The 17,471-nt window shown below is 37.3% G+C and overlaps 1 protein-coding gene across 1 annotated transcript; it reads left to right on the top strand.

Moving 5' to 3' along the window:
- The first annotated feature begins 6,931 nt into the window (after nucleotides 1-6,931).
- Nucleotides 6,932-17,150, top strand: slc23a4 (solute carrier family 23 member 4). Its single transcript, XM_029434308.1, has 12 exons — nucleotides 6,932-6,979; nucleotides 7,694-7,834; nucleotides 8,668-8,825; nucleotides 11,530-11,689; nucleotides 13,774-13,955; nucleotides 14,385-14,505; nucleotides 14,592-14,748; nucleotides 14,863-15,116; nucleotides 15,481-15,645; nucleotides 15,765-15,873; nucleotides 15,988-16,083; nucleotides 16,844-17,150. Exons 1-12 carry the CDS (start codon nucleotides 6,932-6,934, stop codon nucleotides 17,110-17,112), a joined length of 1,860 nt encoding a protein of 619 aa, XP_029290168.1. The 3' UTR covers nucleotides 17,113-17,150.
- Nucleotides 17,151-17,471: the final 321 nt, after the last annotated feature.

Raw genomic sequence — 17,471 nt, forward strand, 5'->3', positions numbered from 1 at the left:
CTGCAAGGTGAGGACAGTCAGGTTGTCCTCCCTCCCCTGTCAGTCTGTGTTCGACCTGCATCACATGGTCATTATCAGGGAGGAGCGACTGGCAGTGTGTAAAACTTCCAGGGAAAAGTATTTCTTCTCAACGTCCCATAAGAACTTTTCATTTAAGGTGTGCTCATTGTAAATATGTAATCTTGATATAAGTAGCCCTTATCACTCTTTCGTACAAATACATACATCATAGATAACAGAACTGAGTTTTTACATGTACTCTGAGGTTTTACTGCCTTTAATGAAACCACCAATTATTGCCTTGTAGGGCAGAGCTCTGACAAAATCTCTGTGGCTCTGCAGTTTAAAACCTGAATAATACACAACTGTGAAACACGATTAAACTGTTGCCTCTCTGTCTTATCACCAGATTCATTGGAAGGTTAATTGTTATCACCTTGGCCTCAATATGCCCTCTCAGACTTCAGTTCACTCCTTGTGGTGTGTGTGTGGGATCATGTTGCATGTGTTCAGTGTGTCTCCATCTAGTGGCGGTGGCTCCTCCGTGCATTCATTTAGATTCTCTGACTGTAAGAATGCGACTTTATGAGGTCTTCCTGTTTATCAAAGATCAGGTGATAGGTGAACATTTTGTCATTCCATAAAAGGAAAAGCACAGGTGTATAACGCTTACTGGGAGACTAAACAGAACAGTCAAAAGTGTGCTTTGAAGGACCACTTTTGCAAAATGACATACGACGAGGGGCCAGTTAATAAACAAACATTAATACAAATATTTATCAGATAAAATGAATGAACATTAAAACGTCTATAAATCATTTTCCTTTAAAATTCTTTATTTTCAAATGAACTGAATTATTAGTTGATCTTATTAACTAAATGAACTTTGATTGACTTTATGACTGAAGCATCAGATATTTTTTGTGCATTTAATAGCTGCAACTGCATATTAGTTGTAAATGGTTTGGTTACATTTGAAAGAGTTTATACAACATTAAATATATCTGGAACCTCTTACATCATTCACTCACTTAATTGTTGGAATGATTCATAAACATAAACTGTGGGACAGAATGAAAAGCATATTTAAACACTTTCAGTGTAACATACACATTTATGGGATCAGAATAATCTAATTTCTGTGTAACGTTTGCTCCTCTTCAGGTAATAGTTACCTTCCCATGCATAACTCATGTCTGATCCTACAGCACTTTGAATTAGAAAATGGTCGGCGTGTAGCCCGTGGGCCGTAAATTGAGTATCACTGTGTATAGAGTATGTGTGTAAGGTATTTTATTAATATATATATATATATATATATATTCTCAACCTGAGAATGAAGGGTTAGTTGAAGGCGGAAGATATAAAGGTCTCCTTGGTTTTTATGTTCCACATGACAACACGTAAAATGTTTTACAAGCTTAGTGCGTGTACATGGGCAATTTTGTATTGCTACTCTTGGTTAAAATTGAAGGAACGGAGGAAGAGATGTCCTGAATTTTAGTCCCTAATATGGATCAAGTTCTAAAAATGCTGGACCAGACATTTACCATATGTCAAAGCAATAGCAATAGACCTTCCTCGCCCTCGTCTTTCAAACCTGACGGCCCAGTTGTAACGCTTTCTGTTACAGTAAAACCGTGTCCATTCCCAAAACGAGATTATCATCATGACATCATCAGGATAGTTCAGATACTCCCCCTGCAGATTAAACTGACCTGCATGTCTAAAATCAATGAAGTGCACCTTTAATCAACACCCCAATACATACACTATGTTACAACATCTATATAGCTTAACAATATTGACAGATGTTAAATACTTGGTTAATCTTTTGAGTACACATTTTGATGCATTTTCAAATATGAAAATTCTTATTCAGAAGCTTTTGGAGTCAAATAATTTATTAGATAAAATCAGCACTTTACACTCTCGCCCTGTAGGTGGTGCTGCTTTCTACCTCTCGTGTCACTCATGAGTCACACAATGTGAGCCACATTTGTCTCTTGTGGTCTGAATGTAATCTGACGTGTGAGGGGTCATGGGACCCTTTACAATATGTTGTTAACAAACACATTTTATAAATACAAGTGTTGCTTTTTGTCACAGATGAAGGTGGAAACAAAATCCAAGCTTATTTTAAGTGAATATTTTAAATATAACCAAGGCTGCATTCTTTGTAAAATTGGCAGGGTCACAGGATGTGATGAGACACTGTATCAGAAGGAGCCACATTCACTGAGCCACAACATTTAGACTTTCCCTAGCGTTCATCCAGTAAGTATAAATGACCTCCTTGTTTATTATTGTTTAACAATTTTTTGGGGCAGGTTCCGTGATACAGTATTATTAAACCCGAACTGTCCTTAATCCCAGAAGAGTTTGGTACAAGAGAGAGGATAATATTCAATGTTGGATATCTATTGAAAGGACAGCTGATCTAAGGTGATACTGATTCTTTATGCTGTCCAGATTGGTTATAAAATGTTAGTTTTTTTAGACAAAAGACAATAATGTAATAATGTAATACTGTAGAATCTTCTGATTCATCCAAAGCAACTAATGTATCTTTTTATGTTGACGATCTGAGAAGTTTCTGGTTATCGTATGTGAAAATGATCTATTGTTACGGCAAAACACACTTCTTCTTGAAATAAAAGGTTGTACTGTAAAAAATATATTTTTACAATGAAAATAAAAATGCTGTTTATGGGGAATATTGAATTCTCCATACAGATGATTTCAGTAATATTTCATTACCAAAATGTTGGTTAATATGCAACAGTGAGCAAACCTTTCCAGTATTTTTCCAATTTTCACAATAATTGATTGCACACTGCCCCTGTCCCAATTTAATAATGAAGAAGACACACACACACACACACACACACACACACACACACACACACACACACACACACACACACACACACACACACACACACACACACACACACACACACACACACACACACACACTCTTAAAAGGTTCACTGTCTCAGAGGCTTCATGTGATCTTGTGCCTCTGAGCTACATCTTGACACAAAAATGTGACCACCAATAGGTTGTGTGGTTCAAACCAGACAGCAAGAAAGAAATAACTTTTTTCCTTCTACCTCCACAAAATTGGCTATGTGTTGGTGATTGGGCACACATTCACACATTCACGTTGGGGTAGTCAGAGCTTTGATGAGCAGTAAGAGCAGATGCAATGCTTCTTGTTACTCCCAGTTCAACCATGGGGCTGTGAGGTTAAAATGCAGTTAATACCATGGCTTACATTTAACATACACATGATTCTGGCTTAATTCAGTAAAGCCTTCGTAAAGTGATCTAAAAGACTACTCGCGCAAATCCCGGGCCTTCACTACCTGACATGTGATGGGTCCTTAAACAGTGTAGTGCACACAGTCATATGCACACAGAGCAGAATACCTCCTGATGCCCCGTCGTTCTTTCTCTCTGTGGTTTGCAAGTTTCACGTGAGCTCAAATTCCTTCAACTATTCTATTTTGTGCTCTTTTTAAAACTCCCATTCCTTCTTTTTTAACAGTCCATAACAGTGAGGACAACACTACTTTTTGAATCCTGCACAGACTGAGGAGAACATTATTTGGAGAGGTTATCTGCTAGTTTTCTGTCAGAACTTTAGCTATGCTATTTCTTTCTAATTTATTTGATCTTTATGAAGAAAATAAATGGTGCAAAGTCAGACATCATAGACTTCACATATCAAGAAAGACAAATGACGTACTAAAATAAACATTAGAGAGAAAAAGAAAGAGACATTATTCGAAAAATGATATACTAGACAGATAATGTATTATAATGATGTATGGTAGACACACCTTTCTTATTATTTACATGTTTCAGACATTAAAATGATAAAATCTATTGAAGGAACAGTGAATAACTTTGCCAATTTTGATTTGTGTATATGATATTTACCAAAAATTAACATGAAAGTTATCATAAATAAAACATTGCTTTCAAAATGAGCAATAACGTCTTTTAGACTCATTTTAATAGAGTGACCAGTGTTCCTTAACATGTATATTTCCATATCTGTTCAAAATTAAATATAAAACGTACAGTATGTACAAAATGCACATTTTCCTCTGTGTCAGTGAAACTTGACACCAATAGCCTTCTGTATTTTAGAAGGGTATAAATTGTGCAAATGTATTTTTAGCTATGCTAGCAGCATGGCTCAGTGGATGGCAATGGCGATTGGTTGGCTGGTTGAACTTTGGTCCAGACTGACATTTTTTGACAACTCTTAGATGGGTTGCCATAACATTTATGTACAGACATTCATTTATCCCAGTCAATGAAAACTGCTCACTCAAGTGCCACCATGAGGTGGATATTTGTAGTTTGAATGAAATGTCTCAACAACAATTAAATAGATCACCATGAAACATTGTACATTATTTTTTCATTTAGCGCCACCATCATATTTAACTTTTAATTTGTCCAGTACTTTGGTTTATTAACATAGGCATGATAGCACTGACATTGTGAACATTTTAGCATTTAGCTCAGCCTCACACAGAGCTGCTGACATGGCAGTAGACTCCAGTCTTATTTCTTTATTTGTTTCACACACATAAATACCAATCACAAGAAAGAAATATAAAGTACGTGTGAGGGTGTAGTAGAAACCTGTATTGGCTTTTATTTATTTTTTTACACACTCAAAAGATATACACAAGGTAAAATCTAAACATACAAAATCACAAGTACAAGTGTTATCTAATGAATTCAATAAAAAATTAATCTCAATACAATTTCCAAATGTTTTTGACATCACAGCATTTTTTCAAGTCTCTTTTTGCACATAAACATAGAGGAATCTATTAAATTTACATTTCAATTTCCACAAAATGACTCCACAAATTTTGATAGAAAAATGTCACAGGATGTTTTATAGATATGAAGATGAAGATTATTAACCTGTCTAGTTAAGTAATTCTGGAATTGTGAATTATATATGGTAAATCTGTGTTTTTGTATCTTGCTTGAAGACAAATGTACAGTTTTGATATAAAAAATAGTCAACAACAATAATAGCAATATAAAAAAAGAGTTGTGCGCTTAGCATAACAGCTTTGTAAAAAGTTGCTAATGTAAAGTGTTTCTGCAGCAGCAATATTATGTACAGATAAGTTGGAAAAGTACTTGTACATACAATATTACAGTATGTATAATATATATATATATATATATATATATATATATATATATATATATATATATATATATATATGCTGATGAAAGCGATCTTAATAGGTTTACAAGGCAGGATTATCTGTGAAAAAAATGAAGTTGCTAGAATTTTGCATGTTCTACTATTTGTAATACAAATTCTACTATTATGGAAAGTAAGTAGAGTAAAAACACAGAAATCGTACAGCAGCAATTGTTACATTTTAAAAACCATCATACCAGCATATTTATGATACATGAAAACAGGATCCTATACAGCTGATATACTGTCTACTGTAAGAAAACTGAAAAACACATGAAAAACAATAAGATTGATGAAATGTGTATGACTCAATCAGTCAAACTTTATTTGTATAGCACCTTTCGTACGGGTTAGTGCAGTTCAAAGTGCTTCATATATGACACACTAAGACAGAACAAGTGTCCTGTAATAAAAGTGTGGACCGTGAAAACAACAGAAAAGACAAAACAATTCAACAATTTGAGACCAATGCACACGAGACAATAACAAAATAAAAATGTAATAAAATAGAATTAAAAGCGTTATTAACAGTAACAGAAGTAAAACAGACTGATCAAAAACTAGATTAATAAAACAACAATAAAATAGACTAACATAGTACAACTTAAATATAATAAAATAAGTGAATAAAGATAATGTCAAATGAATGAATGCTGAATAGGTAGGTTTTAAGTTGACGCTCTCTCTAACAGGTCTCAGATCCTCACACAGGTTCTAGTCTTCATACAACGATGATTCATAATGATACGTATAAGCACTTTTAATGCATGAAAGTATTTTTTTTAAACATCTACTAAATTGCATAAGTGATAGTTTGAAAAACTGTAGTTGGTAATGTCCAGATATAATGTGAGATAGGCACGAGAAGAGGCATCTGAAGGATGTGACTGTATCTGGGATCAAGCCGAAGAGTTCTTAAATAGCCTTTGTCTTACTCACTGTGTCAGTTGCCTGTCTGTGACCTGGATTGACTTTGAAACAAGACGAGATGCAGACTCTCGCAGAGGATGTGAAAATACAGCCGTGTACGCATGCCAATAGTGTGAGAATCAGAACCTCCTCTGCTGCCACAGTACGACCTCCTTAATTAAGTAGATGTAGGCTGCTATCAAACTATTAACTTAGACTAATAATATAATTTTGTCTAATATAATTTCAGGGAAATAGAGCTTTACGGTAAATTAGTTAATGAAGTTAACATTTACTAAACGTTTACCCATCATCAATGGCAGCATGTGATAGTTTGGCAGCATGTCAGAGTCAGGAAGGTTTGCTCTCCCGTAACAAATAGTTAGTGTTAGAATTAAAAGGGACGTAGGGTAGAAAGGGCACGACATAACTAAGACCTGAAGATTGGATTTCAACATTTGACATTAGAGAGTGTGTTTGAGAGAAAGACAGAAAAAGAAAAGTCTGAATGGGGATCCCCTACCTACCAGATGCTGGCAGGTCAGCAGGTCTGTTACTGTTGTAATTGGGCTCACATGAGCTGCTGTTCGGAGTCACTTCAGTCAACAAGCGCATGCAGTCTCATGTCTGAACTCTGCTCTGTTCTACCGCACTGCCCACCCCGATCCTCTCTTGATTAGCTCCCTCCCCTCTTACTAATGTTTTTTTAACTGTTCTGTTTTGTTTTCGGCCTCAGAAGACCACCACCTGAGCCTGTAGGCTGAAGCTGACATGGCTCCAGAAAAGGACAGTAATGGTCTTGACAACTATGCATTTGCAGTGAGTATAACTTTTAATGACTTTTCTACAAGGACATTTTTTGAAAAGACTTTAAATATTCTTGTGAAGCTATTTGCGATAACTGTAAAGCATAAAGTGTATGATCATGTGAAAATCCTTTCCTATTTTGTGAATGTGAACACATCCATAAGCATCAATTTGTTCATCGCTGGACTGGTTAATACATTTGTTGCGTTTTTTATAAACCACATTAGAAACTAAATGTTCTGGTCTGTTAATAATTGACACTGGATAGAATAGCTGACAAGTAGCGTCATGGAAACATAGGAATGTACAAATTAACATTGTTGCTCCTCTAAGCTTAAAATCACTCCGATATTTAGTCAGAGAAACAGAAGGTTTCAGTCCGAATCTGAACTACATCAACAAAATAAATAGTAAGAATAAAAAGACGTTTTGTATTCCAGTATTTTTAATCTGCAGTGATTAAGGAAATTATTCTTGCTTTGAATTTGTTTAGTCATACTATTGAAAAAGAGCCACTCATCTGACATCTTTATTCTTACTTTAAATTCATGAGCTAACAAGCATTTAACCACATAGACTTACTAGAAGTGTAGATAGGGAAGTCTATGAGTGTCCAAGCATTCATTTCCTTTGTTTTCAGACACAATGCAAAATAAAGATCTGCAGCATGGCATCAGTTCATATTTTGATCAACCTCTGTCTGTCTCTCTGTCTGACTAATTAAAGCGCGAAGGGCGTTTTTGTGATCTACCGGACACAAAACATGGGGAAGAAATGGAGATTTCCATGGAGGCGGACAACAACAAGCTAGTTTATTGTGTGACAGATGTACCTCCCTGGTACCTGTGCGTCATCCTAGGCATCCAGGTACGTCAGCGAAGGGTTTTTTAAAGCCATGTTTGACAATGAGTCTCCAGCCATTTCCTGCTTAAGGGAATAGCTTCTGATGTTATGTAACAATGCAAACATGACCACAGTGTCACATGAGTGCTTCCGTTGGACTGTTTCCTTCACGGTTGGTTAGACTTGGTTTTATTTACGTATGCCTGATTGCAAAATTTGCCTCAGATACAGTTGAGATGGTAGAGTCAGTGAGAGTTTATTTTATGTATGCTGTGATCAGTCAGACTTTCCTCCAAAGACCTGACTTAGTTGATTTAACCCATAGAAACTATTTTCTTTTCTCTTTTACACTGTCGACAATTACCATTTTTTACAGCATCTATCACGGGTCATTCCAAATATACATGTAGCCAAAAGACTTGCTACAAACTCGAGATGCTAAAATATCTACAGTATATCGGGCCGATACTGAGTCAAATAGCTGCATCGAGTATGGGTGACAATGGGACTGAATTTATATATTATGTACATTAGACACTATGATTTTAATTTGTGTTTAAGTTTTGACCAATCTGTTGCTGCATTAAAAAGGTTAACACTAATGTTGAAGATTATTTACCAAGTTTCTGGTGTTTTATCACATTAACTTATGTTACATTTAGTTTTAGAAACTTTGGAAAGCAATGTTTGAGTCAAGCCTGATAAAAAATAGAATGATCCCAGTCCCTTCCACACAGTGAGGCACACAGCTTATTAATTAAGCCCAGGTATCAGGACTGAGACAAGATATAACATATCCTGTTAATTTCTTCAAACATAAACTAAATGTTTCTCTTACCCCATCTTTGGTCTCTCAGCACTGTTTGACGGCATTTGGAGGAATCATCGCCATCCCGTTAATCCTGTCTCAGGGGTTGTGTCTGCAGTTTGACGGCCTCACACAGAGCCACCTCATCAGCACCATCTTTTTCGTCTCTGGTGTTTGCACTCTGTTGCAAGTTACCTTCGGCATTAGGTAAGGAAGTAAAGTAAAGGTAGTTAATGAGCAGGGAGGTGTCTGGGTGATAAATGTTTAGTTTATTCCCATGGTGTCTATGTTTAATCTCAGGATCATTTACATTCTTTCACTGGGAAAGATACATCAGTTCAGTGCTTTTCTCATGCTGTGTGGGTTCATGCTTTAAATCCAGCAGTACAGCGTGGTGCTTTAAAGTAGAATTAGTCACGCTGCTCCTTCTAATTAAACAAGCCGAACAGAACAAACCTTTCAGTTTTCCTTCTTAACCTCTTTTGAACTGTGAGGCCTGCCAAAGTGAGTGTGCAGCCTTGACCATGAACAATAGAATACTTCACTGTGTTAATGGACACAGATTCAATTTAAGGGATTATCAGAGGGAAAGTAAAGCTTTTTACCTTAAGAGGCTTTCAAATATTACAGTATTTCTAGCTGTGATGAGGAAAAAATGGATAAAAGAATGGACTAGAAAAGGCACTCAGGTAGAATTCAGGTCTCCATCAAAATTAGACCAAACTTTACTGTGGATGTCAGTTTTTGAGCCACGAGGCCTTTAAGCCTAGCCGGTTGCAGGAAATACCTTTTGCGACTGCAGCAGTTGCGGCCCCTACAGGGCGGTGAAGTGGTAGCAGTCAATAACAATAACAAAAATATTGTGAATCACTGCAACTATGACAGATCCTTGAGCATACAGTCATAAACACAAACATATATGTCTGCTGGGTCCAGTAGAATGTAAGTTTAGCTGCGGACAGACAGACACATCAAGCAACACACATACACATGACAGAACATATACGCCTGGAGGAGATAATTACTTGTTGAGATACCTTACTGGTATAATAAATGGTACCTAATTGTATGTTGTAGGCTAGTCATGCCACATCCTTTGTATTTAGTTACCAAATACATATAATACATTTATACTACAAAGTGATACATTATAATACAATGATGCAGTAGAGCACACCTTGTTCTCTGTTGCTGCAGATGCCAGAACAGAGTTTATTTTGGAGAAATACAAACTGAACTTGCGCTACGTGTTTGCACTGTAGCTGAATTGTGTCACAGTAAGATTAGGGCAGGAATTTCCATCTTATTATGTTTGGAATCTAGCTCTTGCTAAATCCACATTCCCCTGGTTTAGCACCACTGATGCTTTCTTGTCTCTCTCCAAATACCTGGAGGTCAGCTGTAAGGAAAGCAATCTGTATGTTTAATGACACATTGTTCGCTGATTATTTGTGTCCCTTGGGATAAAGACATTATAAACTCCCATCAAAAGATATTTGCTAGCTATAATTCTTGAATAGTCCTTTGAATTAAGCAAATTTGCCACAACAATACTTGAATACTGACTATTCTAACCTAGTGCGAGAGAATGACACTTTCAGTTCTGTGTCTACTACAATTAGTAGACACAGACAGTGAAATGAGCATAATGAGGATTATTACAGAGCACAGGACTTTAACTCAGTTAACCTCTGGTACAGCACTCAGTCTAATTAGAGAGTCACTCTGTCCACCTTCACATGATTTACATCAACCATTTTAACATGCGTCAGTGAAAGAAACAGGGACTATAGATACACATAGAAACTCTTTTGAATTAATTAAATATACTTTATTAAATGTATATGTATATTTTTACGTCCCCAAGGTGTAGCTAGGGGAAGATGGGAACAATAACCCAACAACCAATGATTGAGCGAGTCAGAGTAGGAGTGAACGTGTATAATTGTTTATTGCACAAATAAACTGGTTCCAATGAACTCTCAAAGTAGGGGTGAGGAAGGGACCAAATGGTGGAGCCAAAAAAAAGAAATATATATAACAAAACAAGGCCTGGCTACTGCTGTCCTTGCAACAAAACACAAACAAAACCCTTTACTAACTGATCTAATAACAAGTGGTGTAAAACACATACAGGTAGCAACAACCTGCTAAACTAGTGTTTCTAACAAAGAAGTTTCTACGTGGATGAAACACACACAAAACAAAAATAAAAACAAAAATAAATAGCGGTTAACATATACAAAAGGCTCTCTATAACATTTCATGTCTGAAATCAATACTAAATCAATAACTCTAACAAACTATCCACCCCAACGTCCATCCCCACAACTAAACTACTATATTCATCTTCATCATACATAATCAAGAACAATACCCAATCACAAATGTGAAAAAGTAGAAAGAAAAGACAAGAAGTGCAACATACAAACTATCAACGTAACGTTACACGGACCGTACAGCCCCCAGTGCTGCAGTAAACACAGATATCTAAGCCCCACGTGATGATCATAAGATAGCAGTGATATTTAGACCACCTCTCAGAGTTTCAGCAGTCTGCTCTCATGAACTGACAGACAGACAGACTGACAGACTGACAGCAGGTGGCTTGGAATTACACATTGCACCTTTGAATTGTCTGATTTCTTATTTATGTATTCTTCCTCCAGTCCATTCCACAAAATCCCCTCACAAATTGATATCCACAAACTTTTTAGATTGGTACGAACTTGAGAGGAGCTGCACTTTTATTATGCAAACATAATCTTTTTATTGCTTTTTTAAGTAACTGACAGGATGATGATATGGTATGTCCTGCCTGGAAAGGCTCCTATTCTGACATCATATATGTCTAGCTCCCTCTGGCTCCTACATTTCCTAATTGCCCTCCTTTAATATTTGACATTTCCAGACTGCCTATTCTCCAGGGTGGTACATTCACATTGCTGGCACCTTCAATGGCAATGCTGTCAATGCCAGAGTGGAGATGCCCTGCTTGGACCCAAAATGCCAGCCTCGTCAACACCTCCTCCACAGACTTTACTGAGGTGTGGCAGAGTCGAATGAGAGCAGTAAGTAAACCATCTGATCTTTCTAGATGTCTAGCCACTATTTACTAACTGAACTTTGGTTGAAAGCTGGAACAAGATTATTGTCTGCCTCCATGTAAAGGACCACTAGCCAGTTTTGAACCTGAATGGTATTATACAAGTGTAAAGATCCCACCTCTCTGTATGAGGTAAAATGTCATCCATTAGAGCTGAACGACATTCTCCCTCTGCACGCAAGTACTGGAAGCAAACCTAACTCATTGACAGACGCATAAAGTGACATACTGTAAGAGCACACACCAAACACCTCTAAACCAGACAAAAACTACTTCTTTAATATAACTTAAAGCTGCACTAATCAATATTTTATAGCGCAATGTGTAAGGTAAAAACTATTACCCACATCTGCAGTTCCCCTCATCTCTACAGAGAGTTTTAACATTTTTCAGCTCATTGTTTTGATTTAACATCAGTGTCACCGCTCTTGTTTCCACACTTCCGTTTCTGTGCGCCTCCTCCCTGCTGATTTTGCGTAATTATTGTGAACGATCTGATAGTAAAAGTAAATAAATAACGCATTGTTTGAGATGACAGTTTTGCTTAATTTTAAGATCAAGCACCTAGGCGAATTATCAAATGTGCTCCAGGCACTGTGGATTTTTGATGCGTTCTTTGACTTTTTCTCTCCCTCTGATTTCTGGCAAGGCAAAGTATATCACTGGTACAGGTGATGTAATGTAACAACCATTTCCCAGTCTAAAATATGATATACTTTCAAGGAGATTATCTCGCAATATATAAATAATTTCTACATTGCTTAACATTTAAATCTTATTAGATTTGAGAATTTACTCAGATGTTGCTGTGTATTGATTTTTTAAAGAATTGCTAGTTTGAGCTCCAAGGTAGTAGTCAGTGCTAACAGAGGTAAAGGTGTTTGTGCATGACCAACAATAAAACATTGTTTCTGTCATTTTGCATGTGATAGAAGTACTAACATATCTAAGTATCAACTTTTCTGTGTGGAAATCAAATGATGTGTGTATCAAATTAGCATTTGTATCAATTCATCGTGCCGATGTTGGGACACATGCTCGTTGTTTCAACAGACCCCTCAGCTTCACAAAAGTAGTCATTGTTCGATTGCTTTGTAATGGTAATATCATGTGTGCACATTTCATGCCAGCTTCAAACCTTGCCCCCGCATGTTAAAACATTGCAGAGTTGTGACTGTTTTATTGTGTGGGACTTGGATCAATGGATGTTGAAACACAGCCTTTGTAATGGATATTAGGTGTTGTGTTCATGGTTGAAAAACTTAGATAGAAAAATTGATTTTTCTCTTTAAGAAGTGGATGTACCTTACAGGTCAGGTCATCTACAATAATAAGAGTCAATATATCATGTTTTATTTATTTAGTGTAATTGATCGTTTATCAATGTAAATTAGATGGACACACTGCTCTTCTACAATGCACTATGGTTGGTGTGCCTCTGGGGTGGATAATGGAGAAAACTAAATTAGTTCCTCCAGAAAGAAAGATTTCCTCAGATAAGACAAATCCCCCTCAGCAGACCACCAATCACCAATAGAAACTAGAGACCATCTTGCAATGTGATCACACCAGCCGCAACGCCAATTCGGGCCAGGGGCATAAAGTGAGTTGGCCAATATACTCTTCCTCACTTCCTACACCCCTACATCCGGCTCTATTGTTCGAACCACAAACATCTTCAGACTCAGCCCTCCTTTTGATCTCAAAAACACATCTGTCAAGTTTCGTGACAATTGAGACATAATCTGTCCACAGACAATAAATACCTGGCAAAATATTCAAAACCGCCTTTGTGGTAGTTCCAGGAGCATATTCTGTATTTTGCTATGACACACACACACACACAGAGGATTTATAGGAAATGTGGTCTTCATTTTGAGAAAGTCTGAACAGTACTTTTGGCATGAATAGCTGTTTAGTCCAAGGTGTAATTTGCATATGGTTACACAACTGTGAAAATGGTAATAACTATTATGCTCATCTCTGGTTAATACCTTTGTAATAAAAATGATGCAATATTTTTATATCATCCTACTTGTCTGTCCTCAGCTTCAGGGGTCCATTATGGTGGGCTCACTCTTCCAGGTGTTTGTTGGTTTCTCCGGCCTCATCGGCCTCTTCATGCGCTTCATTGGACCTCTCACCATCGCTCCCACCATCTCTCTCATTGGGCTGTCCCTGTTTGATTCAGCTGGTACCAGTGCTGGCAAACACTGGGGTATCTCTTCCATGTGAGTACAATTAAAAAATATTGTCTTTTTGGGGTTTGGGATCATTCTGCTACAGAGTACAAACAAATACAAAAGTGGTTTATTTAAAGTCTGCAATTCTATTCTTCATATAATGTTAGGATCACTTTCTGATTATCTTGCATGTAATGTATCCCGTTAGTTTGGTACTATTAGGTCTTGGTTAAACAGAGATCTATGTAAAAAGGAGTTCATGCAAGTTTAATATACTTCTACCAGGTTGTCTTATAGGTTATGTTAAATATGATTCCTCCCCAGTCTAGACTACAGCCAAGTTTATAAAAAATAATAGACTTAAAATCTGTCTTAATTTCTTGGTTAGAACTAGACTTAATATAGTGCAGTCCTAATTATATTTAACACTGTGCATTTTATATTGTGAATTCATGCATTTGTCCCTGTCTCACACAGGACCACAGCATTGATCATCCTGTTCTCACAGTACCTCCGTCACATACCTGTGCCCTTTCCTACGTACAGCAAGGAAAAAAAGCTGCACACATCCCGCGTCTACGTCTTTCAGATTCTCCCTGTACGTATCAAACAAGTTGGTTGAGATATTTGAAGTAAATTGTACATTTAGTCTTTAGACTTTATTTCCTTTCTATGTTTCCTCAGGTTCTGCTTGGAATAAGTTTGTCTTGGCTCATCTGTTACATTTTGACAACCTACAATGTACTTCCTACTGAACCAGATCAGTATGGCTACCTGGCCCGCACTGATCTAAAGGGAAATGTCATAAGCCAAGCTTCCTGGTTCCATTTTCCATATCCAGGTAAGAGGCTTCCAATCTATCACCTGAAGTAACTTTTTTGTAATAAAAAAGTTAATTGAAAAAAAGGTGTTGCAGCGTCATTCTCTTTTTCCTTATGTTTGAATCCAAACTTAGGTCAATGGGGGATGCCTACTGTGAGCCTGGCAGGAGTGGTTGGCATCTTGGCTGGTGTGATTTCCTCCATGATAGAGTCTGTAGGGGACTACCACGCTTGTGCCAGGCTGTCTGGTGCTCCACCTCCCCCTAAACATGCTATCAACCGGGGTATTGGCATTGAGGGACTGGGCTGTCTGTTGGCTGGAGCCTGGGGTACAGGAAATGGTACCACTTCATACAGCGAGAATGTTGGAGCCCTCGGTATTACAAAGGTAAGACAAGCCTGAGTATATCTGAAAGTTATTTATTCAAACTGACTCATTTGTAGCCTAGAAGGGCACTGTTCAGAGAGCGCAGACCTCCGCCAAGGCCAAATCCCCAGTCTTGCAATGTTAACAAAAGTAGAAAATGATTTGTTATGCTACACCCTACCACCAAGGTTCATAAAAATCAGGCCAATCGTATTTGCGTAATCCTGCTGACAAACAGGCAGACAAACATATCAAACTGAAAACCTTACCTCCTTGGCTGAGGTAATAAGTATACACTTATTTATCTTTTAAGGTAAATCGATGTTGAATGAATATAGACAGTTTCTTGAGAAACCTTTTCTTTCTCTGTCTTCTCTGTTTGCAGGTTGGCAGTCGCATGGTGATAGTAGCCAGCGGAGTCTTGATGGTTGTCATGGGTGTGTTTGGTAAAGTGGGCGCCATATTCACCACTATCCCATCACCAGTGGTAGGAGGGATGTTCATGGTTATGTTTGGCGTCATCTCTGCAGCAGGAGTTTCTAATCTGCAGGTGCTCACTCTAAAGCCTTAATTGTTTTGGTAGAGTTGTTTTGTGTTGTGCATTGACTTAAATAATGCACGGAAATAGTACTAACATTTCTTCCTATGTTTTTTTCCTCACATTTTCAGTATGCAGATATGAATTCTTCTCGAAACATCTTTATTTTTGGATTCTCCACGTTCTCTGGTCTGGTCATTCCTAACTGGATATTCAAGAACCCAACAGCTATCGCTACAGGTACGTTAAAAATGTTTCACTATATAATCTGTATTTTTCAGAAAAAGTGTCCTTCTGTAATTTTACTTAATTGTTTTAACCGAGTTTGAACTATTTTCATTGTGATGTGTTAAGGGGTGGTTGAACTCGACCAGGTACTGCTGGTACTTCTGACAACCAGTATGTTTGTAGGAGGTTTCTTTGGCTTCATACTGGACAACACAATTCCAGGTAATCTTTTTTCTTCATTTCATTATATTTTTTCTTTCTTGATTTTATTAGTAGCATTATGTTTACATTTCTAATCTAAATCATATCATCATATTAACAGAACATTTACATTGTAAAAATATATGCAAGAAATGTCAAGTGAAGAGTCAATATAGGACAATATACTGAAGGGTTACACCTAATTTATTCCAAAACTAATGCTCATCTTCCATCAAGGGACTGCTGTGTGTCAGGTGATCACAACAGTTAAATGAACAGCCCAGTCAGATATTCTGTGGAGGCATGGTTAATCATTTGGCTTGGATTAGATTAAGAAAAGGGTCACAATATGGAGACATTGGCTATTAAAATAAATAAGGGATACTTATTTTTGGAAGAGATTCAGAAAATAGGCAGATGTCAATACTTCATTATAAGAAAGGTGTTACCAAATGTAAAAAATGAATCTTCGTTGTTTTATATACTTGTGGCCTGAAAACGACAGTGGCTCAGTAGTAGGTAGAGGACATGGGACTGAATTTAAGTTCCAAAATAAATCTGAAATGACTAAGAATAGAATATCACACATTAAGTGTAAGCACAAGAGGAACTCTATCTAAGGGCAAACAAAGTTTCCAGGAACTTGATACAGCATTCCCAAGCTTTATGAAAACAAACAAGCAAGCTAAATCAGAAAACAACACAAAGTCAGAGTCAGCAATCTCATTCCTTCAGTAGACTGTAACAGAATGGTTTAACACATTTAACGTGTGTCCAACAGGATCAAAGCATGAACGAGGCATCCTGGCGTGGAACAAGGCTCACGAGGATGACTCCAGCAACACACTGAAGAGTGGAGAAGTCTACAACCTTCCCTTTGGGATCAGCTCTTACTTGTCTTCTTCCTCCTGGCTCCGGTACATACCTTTCTGTCCTCCTAGTGAGTCCTGCTCCCTGGATGGATGCGGAGCAGATACTAATGGCCTAGAGCCAAAGCAGTCACTTGGACATCCAGAGCCTTCACAGATCATTATTGGAGTTGCTATGTGAGTTGTATACTGACTTGAGCATGCAATTTTAAAGACTTTCCAAAAACCGGCAGCTCAGTTTGGACCTCCTGTCCTTTGTTAAAGACACTGCACTGTAACAACGTGGTGCAAAGTATTCCATGTGAAGTTTGGAGTGACATTTGCAAATGGCATCTTGCATAGGTTTGGTTAAGCTATGGATTTTGGGCGATACTAAAGTACCTAACATTATATAGTGTATAAAACCTTGAAGAAATCTTTTCTGTATATTAATGTGTATTCACAGAGCATACATGTGAATGTACATTCAATGCATTAATCCAACGTATAGTTTCATGTATATACAGTCCGTCATGTTTGAATTAATTTTGTTGTGACGGG

This window comes from Cottoperca gobio, chromosome 6 (genome assembly GCF_900634415.1).
Source record: "Cottoperca gobio chromosome 6, fCotGob3.1, whole genome shotgun sequence".
NCBI lineage: Eukaryota > Metazoa > Chordata > Actinopteri > Perciformes > Bovichtidae > Cottoperca > Cottoperca gobio.

Coding starts and splice junctions, on each gene's coding strand:
- slc23a4 (XM_029434308.1), top strand. CDS start 6,932: ATGGCTCCAGAAAAGGACAGTAATGGTCTTGACAACTATGCATTTGCA. Junction 11,690..13,773: donor GGCAGAGTCGAATGAGAGCA/GTAAGTAAACCA, acceptor GTCTGTCCTCAG/CTTCAGGGGTCCATTATGGT. Junction 15,874..15,987: donor CCCAACAGCTATCGCTACAG/GTACGTTAAAAA, acceptor TGATGTGTTAAG/GGGTGGTTGAACTCGACCAG.